The sequence below is a fragment of the Pelophylax lessonae genome (genome assembly GCF_965119305.1).
Source record: "Pelophylax lessonae genome assembly, chromosome: 3".
NCBI classification, from domain to species: domain Eukaryota; kingdom Metazoa; phylum Chordata; class Amphibia; order Anura; family Ranidae; genus Pelophylax; species Pelophylax lessonae.
In genome coordinates, this window is record NC_138770.1 from 30,348,251 (window position 1) to 30,374,726 (window position 26,476).

Genomic DNA, 26,476 nt, shown 5'->3' on the forward strand with positions numbered 1-26,476 from the left:
AATTCACAAGCCAGGAGTTTCAGAGTTTCCTGACTGCCCACAACATCAAACACAAGTTGACCGCACCTTACCACCCGGCTACAAATGGTCAAGCAGAAAGGTTTGTACAGACCTTCAAACGCTATTTCAAAGCTACTGTGGCTACAAGTAAACAACAGTCCCTGTCACCCCAGCAGCTGGACTCCTTCCTTTCTGCTTACAGAACCACACCACATGCAACCACTGGGAAAACTCCAGCTGAACTTCTTTTTGGTCGGCAGCCATGGACTGTTCTGGACATGCTCCGCCCTCAAACGGTCCAAGAACATGTACGGCAGTCCCAAGACAAGAGGGTCAAACACGAAGAGATTCCCCGGTTTACAGCCCAGCCAAAGGTATGGGCTCGACCTTATGGCGCTTCCAACACTCGTTGGCTTCCTGCTATCGTCGCAGAGACTTTGGGACCCAAAATGTATAGGGTCTGCCTGGAAGATGGTTCCATTTGCAGACGGCATGCGGACCAATTGCGTCCTTGTTCTCAGCTGCCCGAATCCCTGACATCGGCTGCACCTCCAGTGTCTCAGGGATCTGCTCCTACCGGATCAGGAGGCATTGAGACTGATGCTTGGGGGGACTCTGAACTTTTGAACTCAGCTCCAACAGATATGTAAATGTATCCGCGCTTAGGATATAATAGAACAGTGAACACAGATACAACCGGCTGCAGCCTACCTCTGTAACTATAATCCAAAGATATCTAGTAGAAAAATGTAAAAGAAAAGGAGGTGTATGGCGCTGCCTATAAATCACTTACTAATAAATATCGTGAACCCTAAATAAAGTGCAATAGTGCAATAGTGCCAAAAACCAATAAAAATATATAGAAAATATATAGCTCCTTGAAAAATTGCAAAAATATAAATAATGGTGGTAATCTGGGAATAAATAATTCCCAAAACAAGGATGTACAATAAAAATTATGGTGTGCTAGGTGCTCTGTTCTTGGTCTAGTGACAGAAACTGGTGAAACCAGTAACCGTGCTTAATGCGATTCTATAGATCGCTACAGTGAAAATGCGATTGTGTAAATCGCTACAGTGAAAATGCAATCTAATATATTCAAATGTGAACCTATAACCTTGTGCAGTGGTACAATATAATATGAAAAAAGTGAATATAAGTAGTGCTACTAGATTTATAAATATAAGTGACACAGCTAAAATAATAAACTGGTATAGTGCTAAAAATGCATCAGTGGAAACACTATGTATATAAAATCCAACTCATGGATTGCTGAATAAAAAAAGGTTCTAAAATACACAGTATAAAATCAGCAGGGAACCACATATAGAGATATATATAAAACCTAATTATTAAAATTGTAGCAAAAAATTGTATCAAAAATAGCCAAAAATATTGTAGCAAAAAATATATATAGTCCAGTAACAGTCCAATAGATTTTCTTCAAATATATGGGAAACTTTAACAGTTAATTATAAGGTGCAAGGATGTTGTAATATTCAAAGTGACTTAAGTGCAGGTGCCTTAATACGATCCTTATGGGTGCCGAATATGGTGATCACTCTGTGCTCTCCGCACCCCCAGGACCGCACTTACCAGAAATGATTACCCCTACAGGGGTGACAAGCCTTGGTATAATAATTGGCTCTTATAATATAATATATATGCATTTTTAGCACTATACCAGTTTATTATTTTAGCTGTGTCACTTATATTTATAAATCAAAAAATTGTGGACAGATACTCTTTCTACTTGTTCTATTGAACTAATGAAAATAATCATAACATCTAGAACCCTGGAATTAAAAAAGCTACAAGAGGATATAACAATGTTACAACAGGAGCTATGCACTTTTAAAGATTTGCCTTCATTTTCGGAGTTTGATCAGAATCTCAGTGCTAGAACTGACAAATTTGAAAAGGAGATCATGAATGGCAAAAAAGAAAAGTTTCAGCGTGATAAAGTGGATTATGAAATGGACAATGTATATGTGTGGAAAAAATCGCAGCGATGGAATCGCCACCAATTTAAGAAAAGAGTGAGCTTTTCCGATCCAGAAACAAGCGTCATAGAGAGTCCCTATGGTACACCTGGCTCGGATAGCTCTCCTGATCATGCTCAACTCCCTAGATCAGGAGGTACACCGTACAATACCCCTTTTTCAAAAAACGGTCAGAGAAGGGAGAAAAAGCCCCAGAAAAAGAAAAAACCGCAAAGAAAACAAGGAGGGGAGGAAAGAAGCACCGGAGGCCAACGGGATCACCACTATTCATTGCGAGCTCAGAGGAAATATCACAAAAGATCCTAACCGTGGGGGAATTGAGCCTTTTATCGAAAGGATTGAACTTTTGCCCTCATACACATTTCGATCCGTTTTCCACGATCTTAGGGAACACCTTAGTGACGTCAGATTGAGGAAATCCACGAATGTGGCCTGACATTTTAATTCAGAACATGACGGTGATCTGTCTTTGATATCGGTCCAAGTGATCAAACGTGTGGTTGCTCCTGTAAGAGGGGGCGATGTGTTCTGCCTTCTGTGTAAGCGGGAGGTTTTCTGGATTCATAAACTCCAGACCCGCTTACCTGGCGGTTTAAATTTTGAATGGGATGATACTCACTTTTATTCCCAGTAATGATTCATGTATCTATTCGTGGGTACATACATTTAACTATACATACAGAGAGGGCTACCTGTATCCCATATGCATACAGGGTACATGTTTCTTTGATTGACCATTCTATGTCTTAGTGTTTCTTTGTTTCTTCTTTTTTCTTTTTTTCTCATTTCTCCTTCCCTTTTGTCCCATTTCGGTCTCTGCATCCCTTTTTTTTTTTTTTTGGAATGCATGTGTTCTTCGATATATATATCTGCATGTTGTTCCGTTCGGCTTGCCTCCATGGCTATATATTTATGCAATGTGTGGCTGATTCCTTTATGGATATTGATTGTGCTATATGCACGGTGGTTCACACAGGTGCATGCTATACTCTGTGTTCAGTATGATCTAAGTCGACATGTACACGAAAGCATATATATATATAAAAAAATTTTTGTTAGATCGATGTGGGATATGCCTGAGACGTTACCAATGTCTTGGGTATATATCCATTTAAATGTCCCTATTTTTATATCTTTATAGGGGATAATAATACCATTATGCTGATAAAGACACACAGGACTTCTATGTTTATGCATTTATGTATTTATTATTATTTTTATGGTAATGTTTAGTGTTCTTACATATCTCATTGGTTATTTTTATATTCTTTCGATTGGGTGGATTGCACTATGTATGTGAACACAGTTGCAGATATACCACTCAATGGATGGGGTTACACGTTTTTTGGGGGTTGTGCTCATACCTATTACATATGTGTACAATTCCCCCCCCCCCCCATTTATCTATTTGTTTCATAAGCTATATGGACGTGATGTATGTGTTTGTGGTTACACATTTATTATTTTTATGTGTACCACTTATATATTTACACATATATGCTCTTCATGACTATATTATACACCATTTCTTTTTATACCATAGTTCCATCTGGGTATGAACACATCTATATGCTTCCGTTTTACTGTTTTCTTTTTCTTTGTCTTTCTTTTTTCTTTTTCTTGTTTTTTTTTTTTTTTTTTCCCTTCGTTTTTTTTTTTTCCCTTCGTTTTTCTTTTCTCCCTTTACTTTGTTTTTGTTCGTTTTTTGGCTTCTACCAGCTGTCTTTTTATATTATCACTACTGTTTTTTCCTTATTTTTATTGAAAGCTTTTTCGCATATGCATTTATAGAACTTTTTTGCTATGCGTTTTTGGACAAAAGGTGAAGCAAAAACAAACATACAATTCCTGCTGGGCTGTTTGTGTGCCCTTAATTGGGATTTAGTATCTGCAGCTGTGTGGGCTCAATCAAGCACATTCTGGGAGGTACATGTTATTTGAAATGCCTTTTCCTCTATATATAGCAGTGTCTTGTATTGTACAGCATGGTTACGACTAAGCGGAAGATTCCGTGAAACGCGTCAACCGCCGTGCTCCCCTTTTCCCCCCCATGTCTCCGACTGTTTTGGTTTCATCTTGGATGATTTTATCTTTTTGCCTGCAAAATAAATTTGGATTTTAACTTTTTGCATCTTCAACCGGTTGTGCGGCTTTTTGTGCTCTTCCAATTGCTGCTATCAGGACTGCGGATCCGTGCCTGCACCTGGGTTGGATGTGTTTGGAACTATCCCCTCACTTGAGCGGTTCTTTTCCCTCTTGACCGTTTGTTCCTGTATGCTGGAGGTCAGTGTGCCCCTCTATGCTGGCGGTCAGTATGCCCCCTGTATGCTGGCGGTCAGTGTGCCCACTGTATGCTGGAGGTCAGTGTGCCCCTGTATGCTGGAGGTCAGTGTACCCCCTGTATGCTGGCGGTCAGTGTACCCCCCTGTATGCTGGAGGTCAGTGTTCTCCCTATATGCTTGTGGTCAGTGTGCCCCCTGTATGCTGGCGGTCAGTGTACCCCCTGTATGCTGGCGGTCAGTGTACCCCCTGTATGCTGGCAGTCAGTGTTCCCCCTGTATGCTGGCAGTCAGTGTTCCCCCTGTATGCTGGAGGTCAGTGTTCCCCCTGTATGCTGGAGGTCCGTGTACCCCTGTATGCTGGCGGTCCGTGTACCCCTGTATGCTGGCGGTCCGTGTACCCCTGTATGCTGGAGGTCAGTGTACCCCCTGTATGCTGGCGGTCAGTGTGCCCCCTGTATGCTGGAGGTCAGTGTACCCCCTGTATGCTGGAGGTCAGTGTTCTCCCTATATGCTTGTGGTCAGTGTGCCCCCTGTATGCTGGCGATCAGTGTACCCCCTGTATGCTGGAAGTCAGTGTTCCCCCTGTATGCTGGAAGTCAGTGTTCCCCCTGTATGCTGGAGGTCAGTGTACCCCTGAATGCTGGCAGTCAGTGTGCCCCCTGTATGCTGGCAGTAAGTGTGCCCCCTGTATGCTGGCAATCAGTGTTCCCCTGTATGCTGGAGGTCAGTGTGCCCCCTGTATGCTGGAGGTCAGTGTGCCACCGGGTTGTTTGAACTGTCAGTCAGTTTAATCATTCAGTCAGTCAGCAAACCAATGCGCCCCCCCCCCCCCCTGGTTGGTCAGTTCAGTCAGTTAGTTAGTTCAGTTCAGTCAGTCAATGCACAACCCCGCCCTTGGTCGGTCAGTTCGGTCTGTCAGTTCAGTAGTTTCGTCAGTTCAGTCAGTCAGTTGGTTCAGTCAATCAGTCAGTCAATACGCACCTCCCCCCCCCCCTTCTTGGTCGGTCAGTTCAAGTCAGTCAGTCAGTTCAATCAGTAAGTAAGTCAGTCAATCTGATCAGTTCAGTTAGTCAGTTTAATCAGTCAGTTCAGTCGGCAAACCAATGTCCCCCCCCTGGTCGGTCAGTTCAGTCAGTCAATTCAATTAGTTAGTTCAGCCAGTCAGTTTAATCAGTCAGTTCAGTCAGTCAGTTAGTTCAATCAGTTTTAATCAGTCAGTTCAGTGGGCAACCAATACACACCCCCCCTCCCTTGGTCGGTCAGTTCAGTTAGTTTAGTCAGTTCAGCTCAGTCACTTCAGTCAGTCAGCTCAGTCAATTTAATCAGTCCAGTTCAGTCAGTCCGTTAGTTCAGTCAGTAAACCAATGCGCACGCCGCCCCCCCCCCCCCCCCCCAGTCGGTCAGTTCAGTTCAGGCAGTCAGTCAGTTCAGTCAGTCAAGTCACAGTTAGTTCACGCAGTCAGTTTGTCAGTCAGTGACACATTCCTCCCCCTCCCCCGTCTGCCTCCTTACCTCCTCCTTCCTTATGTCCGAGTTGGGTAATGCTGGATGGCTGAGCCACTGTCCTCCTCCAGCTGTTGGTCTTCTGCCTCTTCCTGGCTACTGGCCAGTAAGATCGATTCTCCTTTTGGCCAATTGGGAAAGAGGTCTCACAACCCTCTTCCTGATTGGCTGGGAGGAGAGTCAGTGTGACAATAGCGAATATTCATTCACTATTGTCACACAACTGGGTGGGCTCAGGGGGCAGTGCTCTGTGCCCGTAGCCCATCCTTTTTTGAAGCCTATTAGAGCCTCTGGCTCTAATCACGTGCTTCAAATATAAAACAATCTCATATAGGAATCCATGCATTCAGCGCCCTGCATGTAGATTAGGGGGCCGGACGCATGGATCGGGGGGCGGCGCCCCTGCGACTCAATGGACGGGCCGTCCCTGCTCCTCAGGACAGAAAAGAAGACAAAGGTAGGCCACTGATGGATAGAATTAGCTTTAAAGAAAGCCAGCTACAGCGCTTGCTGGTGAATAGTATAGGAATGATACCAAGTGTATATTTCAATGATTCAGGTAGTATGAAAAAATAAAAAAAAATCATACAGTATTAAGGATATAGCAATATTAAAAATAACCAAATATATATAAATAAATCGTGACTGTTGGTATATAAAAGTCCAATATATATATATATATATATATATATATATATAAAGTGACATGGTGCTCAAGAAGATCAAAAATAAGTCCTTAAAATGGTTCAAATGCAATTCAAGGTGCAGGTGCTTTAAACGTGATTGTCCTTAATATTCTGTGACATCAATCCTTTTCGCCGTAAATGGTGGCTAGATAAAATAACTTACCAGAACCAGTGGGTCCTATGTGCTTTACAGCACTAGGACCATTCGCGCTTAGGTGCCCCCTGGGCTGGGATGGATTCCCCTTTTTTTCAGTTTGGAACACATAGCGTCATCACGTTGGGTCAGCTGGAACGCAAGCCGGAAAGCACCGCTCGCCACTCTGCAAAGGGGACACGCAGCCCGCACAAGCCGACCACTGACCACCACGGTTTTACTTTTTATACAAATTCCTTGCCTTTAACCCATTGTAGTGGGTAATAAACTTATTTTGAACATACTGCTCTATATGGAGCCTTTTGTTTTCTTTAAACTGGCCATACTACCATGATGAGAGGAGGATCCAGCTTACTAATCCAGACCAGCCTATAGGAGGGAAAAAAAGGGGGAATCCATCCCAGCCCAGGGGATGGATTTTCTAACAAATTTCAACTTTGCAGAACAATCGGAATAATAATCGGTCGATAAATGATCAACTGATTAAAATTCTGTGTGAAGAAATAGCTGGTTTTTAAGCAGGGGGCTGGGAAGCCGGCCGCTCGCATTCCTTACCAACCGATGACTCATCAGCTGTCAGCGGGCTTCCCCACTGACCGATGAATGTAAAGAAAAGAATGCCAGTGTTCTATCAGATCTCCCTATCCCATCAGAAATCCATACCTCCGTCATTTCCGGTTCAGATCAGCTGTGGATTCGTCATGCATCAGCTGTAGCCGCTTCACATGTCCTAGTGTGCATGCGCGCAATAGGTAGGGAAATTTGATAATATCGCAACGGTCGGGGACACGTCCTAGCGCGCATGCGCGGCAACAGGTCAGGCAGCGGGCAGGGAGATCTCTTATAACAAATATCCATCCGATCTCCATGCCCCACACTGCACCGACCCGACAATGGAACATAGCCATGAAATGGACAGTGGGCATATTGTCTCATTGTCAGGTCGGTGCAGTGTGGGGCATGGAGATCGGATTGCCCCATTGTCGGGTCGGTGCAGTGTGGGGCATGGAGATCGGATTGTCCCATTGTCGGGTCGGTGCAGTGTGGGGCATGGAGATCGGATTGCCCCATTGTCGGGTCGGTGCAGTGTGGGGCATGGAGATCGGATTGCCCCATTGTCGGGTCGGTGCAGTGTGGGGCATGGAGATCGGATGGATATTTGTTATAAGAGATCTCCCTGCCCGCTGCCCGACCCGCATGCGCACTAGGATGTGTGACGCAGCTACAGCTGATGCATACAGCTGATGCATGACGAATCCACAGCTGATCTGAACCGGAAATAACGAGATTTCTGATGGGGTAGGATTTTCTGATAGAACACCAGCATTGCCCGGCAATAGAAACATTTAAAAAAAAAAAATGACGTGGGGTCCCCTCCCCCCCCCCAGTCTATGCCAGGCCCACGCCAAAATGTAAAAAAAAAAAAAAAAAAAATGTTGTGGGTTACCTGAGCATGCAGTTCAGCAAGTCAGGAAAGGGGGGACAAGCGAGCACCCCCCCCAACCCATACCCGGCCACATGCCCTCAACATGGATGGGTGCTTTGGGGCATCTCTGACCCCCACCCCAAATGTCCTTGTCCCCATGTTGATGGGGACAAGTCATGGAGGCCCTCTGCCTACTGCAGGCTCCTCCAATCACATCTTTTATATAGGTAAGGGGCAGTATTCCCTGTCTACGTGACCTGGTGGCTCCACCCCTTCTAAGGTCAAGGACCCAGCATGCATCGGTCAGAAGGGGGCGGTGCCACCAGGTGACGGAGAAAGGTGACCTCGCCCCTTACCTATGTAAGAAATGTCAGAGGAGCCTGCAGTAGTTTTTTTTAATAAAGGATTTTTCAAAAATTGTGTGTGTGTTTTTATTACTTTTTGACAATGTTTGGTGAATAGGTACAGGTAAAATGTCCCTGATACTCATTCACATGGGGGGGGGGGCGGTATCTGGGGCCCCCTTGGTAAAAGGGGCTTTCAGATTATGACAAGTCCCCTGCCTGTAGACCCCCACAACCACAGGCCACGGTTGTGGGGAAGAGGCCCTTGTCCCCATCAACATTGGGATGAGGTGCTTCGGGGTGGGGGGGGCAGAGCTTCCCTAAAGCACCCACTCCTCCATGTTGAGGACATGTGGCCTGGTATGGTTAAGGGGGGGGCTCACTCGTCCCTCCCACTTTCCTGATCTGCCGGGCTGCATGCCGGGATAAAGGGTCTGGTATGGATTCTAGGGGAGAACCCATGCTGGTTTTTTTTTTTGAATATGGGCCGCCGAAGGGCCTGGTATGGACTGGGGGAGGGACCACGCCATTTTTCTTCTATTGCCGGGCAATGCCGGCATTCTTTTCTTTACATTCATCTGTCAGTGGGGAACCCCGCTGACAGCTAAAGAGTCATGATTGGTAAGGATGCGGGCGGCCGGCTTCCTGGCTTGCTGCTTAACAACCAGCTATTTCTTCACACAGAATTTGCATCGGTCGATCGTTTTTTGACTGATCCAAATTTGAATCTTTCTGAAAAGTTGGAATTCATTAGAAAACGAATAAACAAAACAAATTTCAACTAAATTCATTACAATTTCATTTGGAGATTTGGATACATCCGAATCTAGGAATAACCAAAAATTTGTCGGAATTTGTATTCACACCGAAACGAATTTCACGTGTCTAACACTTAATGGCCACCCAGGCATGGTTCCTCTACATATGTGTGCCATAACACCACCCCGCTGATAGCTGGGGACTCAATGACCACTCTGGACATCCTGGAAGACTTCTGGATACCAAAGGAAGCTCCTGACATCCTGCACAGCTGCCCAGCATCAGACCCGCCCACCAATACTTCCAATAGGTAGGAAAACCTCATACAAAAATGGTCCTAAAAGTAAGGAGGACAAAAAAGGTACGCAGCCATTGGCTTATCCTGAACATTTATGGGGGTGGGGACTTATGGGGGAGGAACGAGGGCGGGGCCATAAGCACCTTTCAGGAAAGCACATTATGGCCACTAGATGAAACTGACCATTCAGATATATTGGGCAGACTAGATGGGCCAAATGGTTCTTACCTGCCGACACATTCTATGTTTCTATTAGAAGAAATCCCAATTCACCATGACTGGGGGAATGCGGGTCACATTTCATCAACACATTTATAACAACCAAACCTGAAATCTTCCCGCACAAAATGTACTCAGCCAATGAAAGGTAAGGACTCCATTTTTATTTTTCTCCTGCTATCAATTGCCAACACGGGACAACACTTCATCCATGTCTCTGGTGATCTCTGATCTCCTTATGAAGTGTTTCTTACATGATGAAGATCAGCCATGGTGTATATCAGGGTGTGCTTCTTCCACACATGTCCACCAACATTCATATAGAAGACATTTCCCGCACTCAAGGCACTAATACACCTCCAGGGTTGTGTGGAATCCCTGATGTACAGGAAGACAGGACTTCAGTGAGGAACAATTCCCTCACTCAGGAATGGAATACGGCTTCTCCCCCGTGTGAGATCAATGATGTGTGTTAAGACTAGACTTCTGTGAGAAACATTTCCCGCACTCAGGACATGAATACGGCTTCTCACCCGTGTGCAATCTCTGATGTGTGGAAACACATGACTTGCGTGAAAAACATTTCCCACACTCAGGACAGGAATACGACTTCTCACCATAGTGCAATTTCTGATGCACAGAAAGATTGGACTTCTGTGCAAAACATTTCTCGCACTTAGGACAAGAATACAACTTTTTACCAGTGTGCAATCTCTGATGCACAGAAAGATTGGACTTCTGTGCAAAACATTTCCCGCACTCAGGACAGGAATGCAGCTTCTCACCAGTGTGCGATTTCTGATGTGTGGAAAGATATGACTTGCGTGAAAAACATTTCCCACACTCAGGACAGGAAAAAGACTTCTCGCCAGTGTGCGATTTCTGATGTGTGGAAAGATGTGACTTATCTGAAAAACATCTCCTGCACTCAGGACAGGAATATGGCTTCTCACCAGTGTGCAATCTCTGATGAGTGGAAAGATTGGACTTCACTGAAAAACATTTCCCGCACTCAGGACAGGAATACGGTTTCTCACCAGTGTGCGATCTCTGATGTGTGGAAAGATATGACTTGCGTGAAAAACATTTCCCACACTCAGGACAGTAATACGGCTTCTCACCAGTGTGCAATCTCTGATGTTTGCAAAGAGTGGACTTTTGTGAAAAACATTTCCCGCACTCAGGACAGGAATATGGCTTCTCACCAGTGTGCGATCTCTGATGTGTGGCAAGATATGACTTGCGTGAAAAACATTTCCCACACTCAGGACAGGAATACGGCTTCTCACCAGTGTGCAATCTCTGATGTTTGCAAAGAGTGGACTTCTTTGAAAAACATTTCCCGCACTCAGGACAGGAATACAGCTTCTCCCCTGTGTGAGATCTTTTATGCACATTAAGATTGGATTTAAAACTGAAACACTTCCCGCACTCAGTACAGGAGAACCTCTTATCTGTTGTAAGGAAGGCACCGTCCCTCACAGTGTGAGGTTCCTCAGGATAAGAGGAATACGATGGTCCGGCACTGTCCCTCACAGTCTGAGGTTCCTCAGGATAGGAGGAATACGATGGTCCGGCACTGTCCCTCACAGTCTGAGGTTCCTCAGGATAAGAGGAATACGATGGTCCGGCACCGTCCCTCACAGTCTGAGGTTCTTCAGGATAAGAGGAATACGATGGTCCCGCACTGTTCCTCGCAGTCTGAGGTTCCTCAGGATAAGAGGAATATGATGGTCCATCTACCCTGTGTGGTGCCGGATGGTCATTTGAGGTAGCCGGGTTTTCTCCTGGACTATACTGTGTGATGTCCTCATCTTCTACTTTACAGTCTGGAGACAAAATGAGACAATCCTCTGAGGTTTTCCTCATCTCCCGTCCATCTACTAAAATAGAAATACAAAGATTATTACTAGACATCAGCAGATTGGTTCTCCTAAACCAGGACTCCGCCCACATCAGGCAGCTTTGTCTCTGATGATCTTACAATTCCACCCTCAAGGTAACTAGTAAATGGGTCCTCTGATCTCCTACCAGTTCATCTCTTTATTCATGGACCTTAGTCAGAGAGTGAAGAAACAACGAGAACTGTATTTTATAGTAGTGGCAGTGATGAGTAGATTATAGGACGAGCGTCCCCTCTCCCTCTATCACTCATTGCCATCTTCCCAACACAAGAAGTCCCGCCCTTCCTTATTTAGTCCATGATTTAGTCCTGAATAACAGCGGGGCTGAGCCCCACCAGAGGTCAGAAAGTGAGGATGGGGGGAGAACAACCAAGATGAAGACTGGACTGATCCTGAAGACCACCATCATTGGGTTACTGACTCCTCCCTCATTATCACTTTCTGTTTAAGATTCCAAAGTTGGAGGATGTTATCACATTATTATCACCATGTAAAAGTCTGTCCTCCAATCAGATCATCAGATATAAAATGTGATATAAAATAAATAATAAATCGGTACAATCATGTAGTGTAAAGAATGGTGTATAACTATTCACAGAAACATTCACCCAATAACAGCTTACATTCAGAAAGTTTCTTTCACTAAACACAAAAACAAATAAAAAATCAAATATAATTCATGGACCTTAGTCAGAGAGTGAGGAAACAACGAGAACGGTCTTTTATAGGAGTGACAGTGATCCGTGCTCCGTGATGTTGTCATGGAGGAGTGGAAGAGGACTCCAGTGGCAACCTGTGAAGCTCTAGTGAACTCCATGCCCAAGAGGGGAAAATAATGGTGGCAAGACAAAATATTGATACTTTGGGCCAAATTTGGACATTGTCACTTAGGGGTGTACTCACTTTTGTTGCCAGCAGTTTAGACATTAATTGGCTGTGTGTTGAGTTATTTTGAGGGGGACAGAAAATTTACACTGTTATACAAGCTGTACACTCACTACTTTGCTACAATGTAAAGTGTCATTGCTTCAGTGTTGTCACATGAAAAGATAGAATAAAATATTTACAGAAATGTGAGGGGTGTACTTTCTTTTGTGAGATACTGTACCAGTGGGTAAAGGAGAGAGAGCATTAGTCAGGAGTATGTAATGTACAACATAGAGTATATAGTGCAGGGGTCAGGAGTATATAATGTACAACATAGAGTATATAGTGCAGGGGTCAGGACTCATAATATTGGTATTCAGTAATCAGTGTTGGATTACATGTATTTATGTCATGTATGTATTTAGTGTTAATGACCCACCTGTGCTGATCTCTGTAGGAGTGTCCTCCTCTATAAATGTCCCCGTTATTCCATCCTCCTCCATAGACTGCTGATCATCCCTCACATACGTCTCTTCTTCTTCTGCTTTAACCTCAAATTCTATATCGATTGGATCTCCACTCTAAATCAAGAAAATTAGAGCAAATATCATCTGAAAGATAAAAGCTTTAATATTGTGATATTATAAAAAAAAAAAACGTATCCTCTCCAGAAGTCCATGTTCTAGATGCTCCAATCCACCAACCTTGTAACATTGAGGGATGGTGTGACCTTCCTGTGTGGAATCCCGGGAATACAGAGGACGGGGACATCTCTCTGGTGGGTTTCTGTAGCTGGATGACTCCTCCATGGTGTCCTGATACAGATCTTTGTGTTCTTTTAGAAACTCTGACTCCTCCATCACTCCATCCTCATCATCCTCCTCTTTTATCTCTTCTTTAACCTCAACTTTAGAATCTCTCAGGTCTCCACTCTGAATATATAATAAATATGGTAACAATGCAGATAATGTACAGATCCTAATGATACTATCAGTGATTGTTCCTCATCTACCTGATGATGGTGAGGGACGGTGTGACCTTCCTGTGTGGAATCCCGGGAATACAGAGGACGGGGACATCTCTCTGGTGGGTTCCCATTACTGGATCCATCTGTAGGAAACACACACACTGACTGAATACATTGTTTCTATGTGTTTATCAGATGATGGGGGATCTAGGTGGAGCCTCCGTACTGCTCTCTCCTTTACAATAAAGTCTCCTCTTACCCGGTGATGTGAGGGGAGGCTGATTCTCCATCATGACGTCCTTGTAGAGATCCTTGTGTCCTTCTAAATACTCCCACTCCTCCATGGAGAAATAGACAGTGACATCCTGACACCTTATAGGAACCTGACACACACAATGATACAGTCACCATCCAGACACATCCCTTGTCTGTTACTGGATAATGTCCCAGAATTCCCAGCACCACTCACCTCTCCTGTCAGCAGATGGATCATCATGGTGGTCAGTTCCAGGATCTTCTGCTCTTTGTTCCTCTCAGGTATCGGAGAACGAGGTGGAGGCACCATGGTGGGGCTCTGGGTCCTGCTCCATCCTCCTGAGATTGGCTCCCCATTAGACTTCTTCACTACAACATAATCCTACAGATCAGGAGAAAGATAAAGAGATATCAATCATCTGACATCATCTACATGTCTATAATAAGAACATGGTCTTTTGACCAGACTAGATAAGAGTAATGTCATGTGACCTCCTAGATTCCTCCTCACCTCTCTGGTCAGGTCTGTGTTTTATTAATAGAGATAAGAGTGATGTCATGTGACCTCCCAGAATCCTCCTCACCTCTCCGATCAGCAGGTAGATGATCTCCAGGGTGTGGCTTAATAACCTCTCAGTCACGTGACTCCGATCCTCCTCCATTCTCATTGGTGTGGTCATGTGATCTATGCGGGTTTCTCTGTAGACGGATAATGAAGAATTATCTGGATTGCATTGGTTGGACAATATTAGAATTGGAATATAAGGGGTTATAGGTGGGTTGCCCCTAGTGGGAATTGGAACATCTAGATTGGGTTACTTAGGGGGATCTTTTTATAAACAGTGGTCACATGTTCTCGGAGACCATCAAGACCAATGCAGAGCCCATAGCCCTTGATTGGACAGGAGGAGGGATAGTCCACTGCCAGAGTGTAGGGGAGTAGAGGAGAGTGCCGGTATTGAGGGATCAGAGGATCGGATAAGTAAACAAGCTTTTTTTGGTTCCCTACACCAAAATGACCATGTAACCCTTGAAGTGGGGCTGCCCCCATTATACGAGGGTTAAATGCTCATTTGGATTTTGGCCGTTTTTCGATTCCCCAGAGATGGGCTTTAAACAAAATTAAATTTTCACACACGATAAAATCTGCATTTTATGCTTGTAAAAACAATGCGCCCCCCCAACACACACAATTATGTCAACCCTTAAAACTGTGTGTTCCCATGAAATGATGACTAAATTCACTACCCAACATGATGCAAAGACAACGCTGTAAAAGCTCCTACAGGTCATTCATTTAGAGAAAACCGGGAATAACGGCCCCAGAATCATTTCTTTCACTCCAGTGCACGGCTAATACCCCCCTTTGTGACAGCATAATGAAAATGAAAGGTCCTCTTTAAGGAGACATTAAGGGTCTTTTAGACCTCCAATGTCACCTATGGACCCCAGTGAAGCTGAAGAAGTACAGATCGGGATCAACCAGCTTCATCCCTGACCACAGTGACCGGGGAATGATGGCACTGAACCTGGAAGTGATGAAATGCTCGCCTCTTCTGGATTCATTCACCAGAGAGGAGATCTGAGAACTGATCACCCTCCACTCCATCCACCATGCCGATCCTGGGCCTACAGGAGGGGCAGGCACATGGTTAATGTAGTGAGGCATGGGGAAATTTGTATCTTCAGAGGAAGGGTGTGAAAGTGTGAACTTCATCCCTCTTTACAAGAGACTGCTAAGGTGAGAAGATGATTGGTGGGAAAGGTGACAAATCTCCAGAATGAAGAACATTTTCTGACCCCGTAAGTGGAGGAATGTTCTGACCCTGAAGGGGTTGATCTAGGTTTCCACACTATATATGGGTGTATCATCATCTGCTGGAGATAAAAGACATCACAGTGACTATGGAGGAAGAGGATGGACATGACGGGGGGGGGGGTTACTGGGTGTAAATAGAAAATAAGATCTTATTACCTCCTCTCCTGCCACTTCCAGCAATGTCTCCGCTCTACTTCCTCCCAACTCACCTTTCACCCGAAAACGTCTCTTTTATACTTGACATCACTTCCTGTGACATCACTTCCTGTCTATAACTGACACCTTTTCCTGTCCTCTATAGATACTTCCTGTCTGGTTAGAAGTGAGATCACCACCTTGTGGAGCTCAGAGGAACTGCAGCCCCGAGAAATGCCTCGTAGTGAGAACATAGCCTTGTGCTGTGTGTGTATGTACTGTATATCCTTATAGATGGGTCATCTCCACTCCCACCAAGGGGGAGATATATATTACTGCCTATTACCATCACACACTCACCCCCCCCCTTTCCTGGCCAGGCAGGCTGAAATTCTCGGATTAACAGTTTGGTGTTTATTTCCTGGTTGACCTCACACAGTTGTTTTTTGGTTTCTTTGCTTTAGGGACCCCTTTTAAACACCTACTAGATTCAGAGTCTGGAATGTCATTTTGGGGGACTCAAAATTTGGGGGTGTGAAAGAAAAAGGTCTTTACTACTTTCCGACCTCCCTATAGCAGTTTTATTGCTACAGGGCGGCCTTGCTGCTCAGAACCACGTATATAAACGTGATCCTGCACTTCCAGGTAGCATGCGCAAGTGCGCTCTGCCGGCGGCTCCCTACCACTGTGATTCTACACAGCAGGTCCCAGAGAAGCGATGTCCGCCGACACCCGCTGATCGTTCGGTACACAGGCAGAATAGCAATCCGTCTATGTAAACAAGGCAGATTGCCATTCTGTCAGTAGGGAAGGCATAGATCCTGTGTTCCTACAAAGCAGAGCCATTGATCCATGCCTTCCCCTAGTAAAAGCACCTCCTCCCCAATGCACAAACACTGGCTAGGCACACGTTGAACCCTTTGATCACCCCTAAAGTTAACCCCTTCCCAGCCAGTGTCATTAGTACAGTGACAGTGCATATTTTTAGCACTGATCACTGTATTGGTGTCACTGGTTCCCACAAAGTGTCAGTTAGTGTCTCATACCTCCCAACTTTTGAACTTCGCAATGAGGGACACTGAAAGAGAAACAAAACCTGCGACGCAGCAAATTGTGGGTGTGGCCAATTGCTTAGCAGTGGGAGGGGCTTAAGGGATAGGGTAAACAAAACCCAGACTTAGTACTCATAAAATATGCTTTGATTGCTCAGCCTACCTTGAAGAAGAACTTCATTCAAATAGTCAGAGACTGCATAGCAACCAGCAACTGTTGGGACAATGAAGACTTTGGTGAGAAGTATATAATGTACAGTATTGTGTATATAGTGCAGGAGAGTGTAATGTACAGAATGCAGGAGACAGGATTATGTAATGTACAGAATGCAGGAGATAGGATTATGTAATGTACAGAATGCAGGGGTCAGACTCTGTACCATCCACCCCCCAGCAGCTCTATACACCCCAAATGCCCACCCAGCTCCATACACCCCCCCTTCCCCCATACACCCCAAATGCCCCCAGCAGCTCTATCCACCTCAAATGCCCACCCTAGCTCCATCCACCCCAAATGCCCACCCTAGCACTATCTATCCCAAACACCCATCCAACCTCCAAACACTTCAAATGCCCACCCCAGCTCCATCCACCCCCCCCCCCATCCAGCTTCATTCACCCCATATGCCCACCCCAGCTCCATCCAACCCAAATGCCCCCGTTTTTTGCGGCAAAAAACGCTGTTAAGAATTGCGTGACTTTGAGGTCACAAAAGTGTGAAAGGGGCCTTCAGTAATCAAGGTAGAGTGTGCCCCCTTCAATGCAGAGAGACCAGCATGCTGTGCCCCCCTTCAATGCAGAGAGATCATCGTGCCCCCTTTCAATGCAGAGAGACCAGCGTGCCACCTTTCAATGCAGAGAGACCAGCGTGCCACCTTTCAATGCAGAGAGACCAGCGTGCCCCCTTTCAATGCAGAGAGACCAGCGTGCCCCCTTTCAATGCAGAATGACCAGCATGACCCCTTTCAATGCAGAATGACCAGCATGCCGTGCCCCCCTTCAATGCAGAGAGATCATCATGCCCCCTTTCAATGCAGAGAGACCAGCGTGCCACCTTTCAATGCAGAGAGACCAGCATGCCACCTTTCAATGCAGAGAGACCAGCGTGCCCCCTTTCAATGCAGAATGACCAGCGTGCCCCCTTTCAATGCAGAATGACCAGCGTGACCCCTTTAATGGAAAATAACCAGCGTGACCCCTTTAATGCAGAATGGCCAGCGTGACCCCTTTAATGGAAAATAACCAGCGTGACCCCTTTAATGCAGAATGGCCAGCGTGACCCCTTTAATGGAAAATAACCAGCGTGACCCCTTTAATGCAGAATAACCAGCGTGACCCCTTTCAATGCAGAGGGAGGGAGGGATGACAGAGGGAGGGAGGGATGACAGGGGGAGGGAGGGAAGGATGAGAGAGGGAGGGATGAGAGAGGGATGACAGAGGGAGGGATGACAGAGGGAGGGAGGGATGACAGAGGGAGGGAGAGGGGGCGGGGGGGAGAGAGAGGGGGGGAGGACAGAGAGGAAGTGAGGACAGAGGGGGGTAAAGGATGGGAAGGGAGGGAGGAGAGAAGAAAAAGTGGGGAGGAGAGAAGAGAAAGGGGGGAGAGCTCCTCCTCAATAGACATGCTGGATATTGTAGTCTCACAAACTCCCCTCTACAATGAGACACACGGCAATCCCGCCCAGCCTCTGCCTCTCTCACACACAGCCACAGCTATAGGGGTTGGGAGTGCACATATCAGGAGAACCTGAGGGCACACGCTATGGGGGTTGGGAGGGCACATATCAGGGGGTCCTGAGGGCACACGCTATGGGGGTTGGGAGGGCACATATCAGGGGGTCCTGAGGGCACACGCTATGGGGGTTGGGAGGGCACATAACAGGGGGGTCGGGACACACGCCACACCAGGAGACCGTAAAAACCTAGTAGCAATGTAGCCATCTTCCAATTTTTCAGCTAACAGGCAGCACTTGGATGCTAAGCTGCAGTAACTCAGCCTAGAAGTGCCTGCAAACAAATCTATACTGAACTGCTAACTGACTTTACCTCCAGATACACTCGTTGTGCAGCTCAGCTGCTGTCAGAACTCAGAACACCTGATTCTAGGCAGGCACGATCTCGGAGCCCAGGGTAATCCCGCCCACTCAAGCAGCAGAAGCCTGGAGGCTCCACATCGGGGATCGTCCTCCTTAGTCCTGCAGGAGAGAGGCAGGGACACTGATGAGCGAGCGAAGTAGGGGGAGGTACAGGGGGCGAAAATGTGTGAGCAGTGGGCGGGCAGGGGCAGCAAACATGTAGTGAACACAAACATGGAGTGAAAAGGCTGCAAACTGTCCCCAACCGTGGCTCTGCTTTCCGGAATGCAGCCGGGGACAAGAGCACAGCGGGACAGGCAGCTTAGACAAATCCATGACATTTGGCAAGGGCCAACTGCTTTGGGCCCCCCAAAAATGACAGCCCCGGTTTTACCTGCATTAAAGACGGCCCTGACTACAGTCTGTGGCTCTGATTGTTTCCCGCTGCAGCGATCCCGGCGCTTAGAGGCAGGAGCCGAAGACGGGGGCGGAGCTGGGAGGAGGAGGGGGGAGAAGAGATGGCCGGCCAGATAATTTTGCGGGACTTTAGCCCGGCTCCGCAGGACCGCGGGACTCACTCCAAATTGCGGGACAGTCCCGCAGATTTCCGGGACGGTTGGGAGTTATGGTGTCTGATTTGTCCGCCGCAATACAGTCCCACTGTAAGTCACCGATCGCCGCTATTACTAGTAAAAAAATAAAAATTTCATAAATATATCCCATAGATTATAGATGAGATAACTTTTGCGCAAACCAATTAATATACCCTTATTGAGATTTATTTTAAACAAAAACATGTAGCAGAATACATATTGGCATAAATTGATGAAGAAATTTGATTTTTGTACATTTTTTATTGGATGTTTTATAGCAGAAATTAAAAAATTATGTTTTTTTTTGTCAGAAATTTTTTGTTAATAGCACAAAAATTAAAAACCGCAGAGGAGATCAAATACCCCCAAAAGAAATCTCTATTTGTGGGAAAAAAGGACATCAAATTTATTTGGGTACAGCGTCGCACGACCGCACAACTGTCAGTTAACAAGTTCAGCCCCGGAAGATTTACCCCCCTTCATGACCAGCCCATTATTTGCGAAACGGCACTGCGGTACTTTAACTGAAAATTGCACGGTCGTGTGACACTGTACCCAAACAAAATCAATGTCCTTTTTTTTCCTACAAATAGAGATTTATTTTGGGGGTATTTGATCACCTCTGTGGTTTTTATTTTTTGCACTATAAACAAAAAATGACCGACAACTTTGAAAAAAAAAACAATATTTTTTACTTTCTGGAGGGCGGCGCCTGTAAAAACAATCAAGTGGCTGAACAGCCCATATGATTGGTTTTATGGTGCAGGGAATCACCGGCAGAAAAAGAAGATATGTGAACGATGCCTGTAGCTCCACCCATCATCCAGATATCTTCACTCAAAGTCCATGACGTCATATGAGGTCGTTGGGCGGGAAGTGGTTTAATACAGGAGCATAATGTCCGCGCCCCCTTAAGCATCCGCTTATTTGTAGAGACATAAACCATTTGGAGTGCCAGAATCCCAATCTTGGTCCCAAGTGGTATAATGTCAAAGATTTTGCAGACAGAGGAAATGAGCTTTTCATCGTTAGCAAGCATGTTGTGTGAAGGTCCTTCTTCATTATAATGATAATGTGGGGGAGAGAAATTCTCTGCACCTTCCTCCAGTACGGCATCCATATCCTCTCCATTCCCTCATGTCTCTGCATCCTCTAGGACCGGCATATCGGGATCTGACTCCGGTTGGGAAGCTGGATCGGGAGAAGAGGCGGAGAGATTTAGAGCTCTGGACAAAGATGGCCGTATTAAGACGTAATCTGTCCAAGGAATGGCGACAGAAAATTCTGCTTTGGTCAGGTAGCCCACATGTTGTGTGTCTGAGAAAGAGCTAGAACCAGAAACGGACATTGGTGGTAAAGCATGGACTTTATATACAGTCCAGCATTTTGGACAGATAAGACAGGGTCACCCTGTACCTCTGACCATTACTCTATTATTCTTTAGGATAGAATCAATATTTCTCATTCCATTTTCCATTGCATTGGAAGAGAGGCAAGGGTTAGGGCCGGTTCACAGGCTGCAACTGCAGACAGATATACCCCTGAAGAACAAGACCAACACATGAAGTTACCACCAGAAGATGCTGCACCCCTCCAAGGACACATCCAATTATCATGACTGAGTATACCCTTGATGGACACAGCATACTCCAATGACAACTCTTATGGCTAAGCTCACGAAGGCCACATCAAGCAAACAGATGACTCACTATCAGGGCTTGTTTTCCCAGAGAATAGGTGCAGCTACTACCCCTTTCTCTGTCCCTACCCACCTCTGAGTATCATTCCTTGGTTCCATCCCCCTACCCACCTCCAAGCACCATTCCTTGGTTCCACCCTCCACCCACCATTTCTTGGTTCCACCCCTACCCATCTCCAAGTACCAGTCCTTGGTTCAACCCTCTACACACCTCCAAGCACCATTTCTTGGTTCCACCCTCTACCCACCTCCCAGTACTGCCCTTTTAGACAATACAGAACCAGGTATCATTTTGTGGTGCTGAGTAATTTGTATGGAATTTGGTAAAGATAACAAGAAAAACAGTAAAATAGATTCCCTGCAGCCGGTAACGAAAGATCCCCTAACAACAATGGACCATCCATAACAGATCCCCCCCCCTGGCAAATAATAAACTACTGGCTGCAACAACAGGTCTCCCCACAGCCAGCATCAATAGACCCCTCCCAGCAACAACTGACCCCCAGAAGTTTAAGACCCATCCCCCAGCAATAGTAGGTCCTCCACCAGCAATAATAGACCTCCTCTGCAACAAGAGACCCCCCTGCCAAAATAGATCCCCTCCATCTAGAATAGACCCCCCAGCAGCGAGCATCAATAGACCCTGCAGCACACTCCAGCACCCCTTGCCATTACATACAGTCAGTGCTAGAGGTGCCCTTTTTGCGGTCCCCCGCATTGTCACTGCCATTATGCTGGAAAAGCTCTTCCTCTTCATAAATGCCTAATCTGACATCCTACAATGCAGGAAGAAGTGTCCTGGTTGGGACAAGGTGTTGACCACTAAGACATTCTGCTGTGCTTTGTCCTTCTGTTCACTTTGCACCCCTCTTCTAGAATGAGCTTCTAACTTAACCACCATAAAGGTGACAGAAAATTCTGCTTTCGTCAGGTAGGTCACATGTTGTGTGCCTGAGATAGAGCTAGAACCGGATACGGACATTGGTGGTAAAACTGGGTCCTACTCTGGTACAAGAGACACATTGTCACTCCAAGGCTGAGTATTGAGTGGACCTTTGGCAGAGCCAATCTCCTGTGATTTAGAATTGGCTCCCTTTCTCCTGGTCTCCACCATAGCTACAAGTGAGGGTATCCCCCCTGTGGGGTACTCATGGAATAGGGTGCAGGAGATAGGGTGCAGTGTGTCTGAAAGGAATACACCGTAACCCAGGTGTTGACTGTCCTGCAACAAGTGGTGAAAGGGCACCTGAGTACCTTATCAGGACTCTAGGGGGAAGTGGCATTAAAGGGTGTGACTAGTGGTGTGACCACCTGAGACTGAGCTCTGAATTTTAGCACCAAGTTCGAAAAGCTTACGTCGTAAGGGGAATACATTCCAGACTTAGTAATGTTTTATAGAGTAATGGTCAAAGTTACAGGGTGACCCTGTCTTATCTGTCCTGAATGCTGGACTGTATATAAGGTCCATGCTTTACTCGAAATGGTGGGCATACCCCCGAAGAGGTCCTCAGGGACTGGGTTCCATAGTGATGAACTACACCCCTGGACCTGTATAGCACCCTGTGGCTAACTCAACACATTGCACCATGTGCCATAGGGAGATCCTCATGATGGATCCAATGCCTGAAACAACATTACGGGGCATTTCCAGAGCACGGGGGTCTGAGTACAGCTCCCAAGGTTGCACCGATCCGGGTACATCGCTTCTGTGTAGACAGTAGAAGACAGCGAGGGCTGATTGAAGAATCAGAAGATAATATAATAAAGAGGAAAATAATAAACCAGTGAAGATAACCCGCAAATATATCCCATTCTAGGTTGGTGCACATTATTCTGCTCACACAATCAGTGCAAGTCCAGCTGGTCACTGAGGCATCAAAAGAAACTTGAATGGACAACCATGCTCCAACTAAATACTCCTTTATTAGAATATATCCAGAAGTGACAACATGGCAGGAGAGATGAGACTGTCAACGCGTTTCACACTACAAGCATTTAGTCATAGCAAACCCGCCATACTGCTTTCTCTCTATTTAAACATACAACATAAATTACCATATTAATTAATATTTCAGCTGAACATCATAGACATGTGCAGAATGGAAACATTTGTTTTGTTTCAGATAAATCTGTTTCGTTATTTTATTTTGCTTTCTAGAATTCATTTCATTTCACGCTTTGAGAACTATTGGAATTCTGATTGGTCGAGAAACGATCAACTGATTCAAATTCTGTCTGAAGAAATAGCTGGTTCTTAAGCAGGGGGCTGGGAAGCCGGCCACCCGCATCCTTATAAACCAAGACTCATCAGCTGTCAGCGGGCTTCCACCCACCCACCACAGGGTGCCAGACAGCCACCGACCCATCACAGGGTGTCAGACAGCAAGCCGCCCAAAGGCCCTGTACCAGCCACCCACCAACCACAGGGTGCCAGCCACCCACCACAGGGTGCCAGAAAGCCAGCCATTAAGCATTAAACAAAACTTAACATGTTCAGTACCAGATTTGTGTCAAAAATTGTCTTAATTTTTCAAAACTTTAAATGTATAAAGTATCGGCCGATACCGATACGTTGTGACCAAAATATCGGCATCGGCCCTGAAAAAAACATATCGGTCTATCCCTAACCGAAGGGTCTGTTATGGAAAGGGGGAGGGGAGCACACCGTTTTGTTCTATTACCGGGCAATGCTGGCATTCTTTTCTTTCCATTCATCTGTCAGTGGGGAAGCCTTCTGACAGCTGATGAGTCATGGTTGGTAAGGATGCGGGCGGCCGGTTTCCCAGCTTGCTGCTTAACAACCCGCTTTTCTTCACACAGAATTTGCATCGGTCGATCGTTTTTTTTTTTTTACTGATCCGAATTCGAATCGTTCCGAAAAGTTGGAATTCGTTAGAAAATGAATAAACAAAATAAATTTTAACAGATTTCAACAAAATGAATTGCAATTTCATTTGGAGATTTGGATACATCAGAATCTAGGAATAACCAAAAATTTGTCGGAATTTGTATTCACACCGAAACAAATTTCACGTGTCTAACACTTAATGGTCACCCACTAACAGCTGGGCTCCCAGCCAATGCAAATGGCTGCCGATGGCAGGGCCCACTCTCCAGGCATGGATGCTCTACATGTGTGTGCCATAACACCACCCCGCTGATAGCTGGGGACTCATTGACCACTCGGGACATCCTGGAAGACTTCTGGATACCAAAGGAAGCTCCTGACATCCGCACAGCTGCCCAGCACCAGACCCGCCCACCAATACTTCCAATAGGTAGGAAAACTTCATACAAAAATGGTCCTATAAGTGAAAAGGACAAAAAAGGAAAGCATCCATTGGCTTATCCTGAACATTTATGGGGGTGGGGTCATATGGGGGAGGAATGAGGGCGGGGCTACCCAAACGTATGCTGCTATGGACATTTGTCAGGAAAGCACATTATGGCCACATGACTGGGGGAATGCGGGTCACATTTCATCAACACATTTATAACAACCAGATCTGTAAGTGTTTTGTGAAATCTTCCCACACAAAATGTACTCAGCCAATGAAAGCTAAGGACTCCATTTTTATTTTTCTCCTGCTATCAATGGCCAACACGGCACAACACTTCATCCATGTCTTTGGTGATCTCTGATCTCCTTATGAAGTGTTTCTTACATAATGAAGATCAGCCATGGAGTATATCTGAGGTGTATATCAGGGTGTGCTTCTTCCCCACATGTTCACCAACATTCATATAGAAGACTTTTCCCACACTCAAGGCACTAATACACCTCCAGGGTTGTGTGGGACCCCTGATGTACAGGAAGATAGGACTTCAGTGAGGAACATTTCCATCACTCAGGACAGGAATACGGCTTCTCCCCCGTGTGAGATCTCTGATGTGTGGAAAGACCGGACTTCCGTGAAAAACATTTCCCGCACTCAGGACAGGAATACGGCTTCTCACCAGTGTGCGATCTCTGATGTCTGTAAAGATGGGAATTGTGTGCAAAACATTTCCCGCACTCAGGACAGGAATATGGCTTCTCCCCTGTGTGAGATCTCTGATGTCTGTAAAGATGGGAATTGTGTGCAAAACATTTCCCGCACTCAGGACAGGAATACGGATTCTCCCCCGTGTGAGATCTCTGATGTGTGGAAAGATGGGACTTGTGTGCAAAACATTTCCCGCACTCAGGACAGGAATACGGCTTCTCCCCCATGTGAGATCTCTGATGTCTGTAAAGAGTGGACTTCTGTGAAAAACATTTCCCGCACTCAGGACAGGAATACGGCTTCTCACCAGTGTGCAATCTCTGATGCTTGGAAAGAGTGGACTTCTCTGAAAAACATTTCCTGCACTCGGGACAGGAATACGGCTTCTCACCAGTGTGCGATCTCTGATGTGTGGAAAGCTTGGACTTCTCTGAAAAACATTTCCCACACTCAGGACAGGAATAAGACTTCTCGCCAGTGTGAGATCTCTGATGTCTGTAAAGAGTGGACTTCTGTGAAAAACATTTCCCGCACTCAGGACAGGAATACAACTTCTCACCAGTGTGCAATCTCTGATGCTTGGAAAGAGTGGACTTCTCTGAAAAACATTTCCCGCACTCAGGACAGGAATACGGCTTCTCACCAGTGTGCAATCTCTGATGCTTGGAAAGAGTGGACTTCTCTGAAAAACATTTCCCGCACTCAGGACAGGAATACGGCTTCTCACCAGTGTGCGATCTCAGATGTGTGGAAAGAGTGAACTTCTGTGAAAAACATTTCCCGCACTCAGGACAGTAATACGGCTTCTTATCTGTGTGCAATCTCTGATGTCTGGAAAGATTGGACTTCACTGAAAAACATTTCCCGCATTCAGAACAGGAATACAGCTTCTCACTGGTGTGAGACCTTTTATGCACATTAAGCTTGTATTTAGAATGGAAACACTTCCCGCACTCAGTACAGGAAAATCTCTTATCTGTTGTAAGGACGGCACCGTCCCTCACAGTCTGAGGTTCCTCAGGATTAGAGGAATACGATGGTCCGGCACCGTCCCTCACAGTCTGAGGTTCCTCAGGATAAGAGGAATACGATGGTCCGGCACCGTCCCTCACAGTCTGAGGTTCCTCAGGATAAGAGGAATACGATGTTCCGGCACCGTCCCTCACAGTCTGAGGTTCCTCAGGATAAGAGGAATACGATGGTCCATCTACACTGTGTGGTCCCGGATGGACATTTGAGGTAGCCGGGTTTTCTCCTGGACTATACTGTGTGATGTCCTCATCTTCTACTTTACAGTCTGGAGACAAAGTGAGACAATCCTCTGAGGTTTTCCTCATCTCCCATCCATCTACTAAAATAGAAATACAAAGATTATTACTAGACATCAGCAGATTGTTTCCCCTAAACCAGGACTCCGCCCACATCAGGCAGCTTTGTCTCTGAGGATCTT

General features: G+C 45.8%; 5 protein-coding genes across 5 annotated transcripts in view; 2 read left to right on the forward strand and 3 right to left on the reverse strand.

Annotated features, from left to right (window-relative positions):
- LOC309550684 (uncharacterized protein) overlaps positions 1 to 26,476 on the forward strand; it is a 1,024,308-nt gene that overhangs the window by 381,026 nt on the left and 616,806 nt on the right. The gene's annotated exons all lie outside the window — the stretch shown is intronic.
- LOC309550755 (uncharacterized protein) overlaps positions 1 to 26,476 on the reverse strand; it is a 318,095-nt gene that overhangs the window by 137,277 nt on the left and 154,342 nt on the right. The window lies entirely within an intron of this gene.
- LOC309550736 (uncharacterized protein) overlaps positions 1 to 26,476 on the reverse strand; it is an 851,482-nt gene that overhangs the window by 64,134 nt on the left and 760,872 nt on the right. The window lies entirely within an intron of this gene.
- The window catches only part of LOC309550715 (uncharacterized protein), a 523,380-nt gene that overhangs the window by 46,096 nt on the left and 450,808 nt on the right, over positions 1 to 26,476 (forward strand). The window lies entirely within an intron of this gene.
- The window catches only part of LOC309549873 (uncharacterized protein), a gene marked incomplete at both ends in the record, with an annotated part of 66,123 nt that overhangs the window by 947 nt on the left and 38,700 nt on the right, over positions 1 to 26,476 (reverse strand). The window contains 2 exons of the mRNA XM_082250368.1: positions 10,292 to 11,132; positions 24,900 to 26,002. Coding sequence (XP_082106494.1) covers positions 10,292 to 11,132; positions 24,900 to 26,002 — 1,944 coding nt within the window. The remainder of the gene's footprint in view (positions 1 to 10,291; positions 11,133 to 24,899; positions 26,003 to 26,476) is intronic.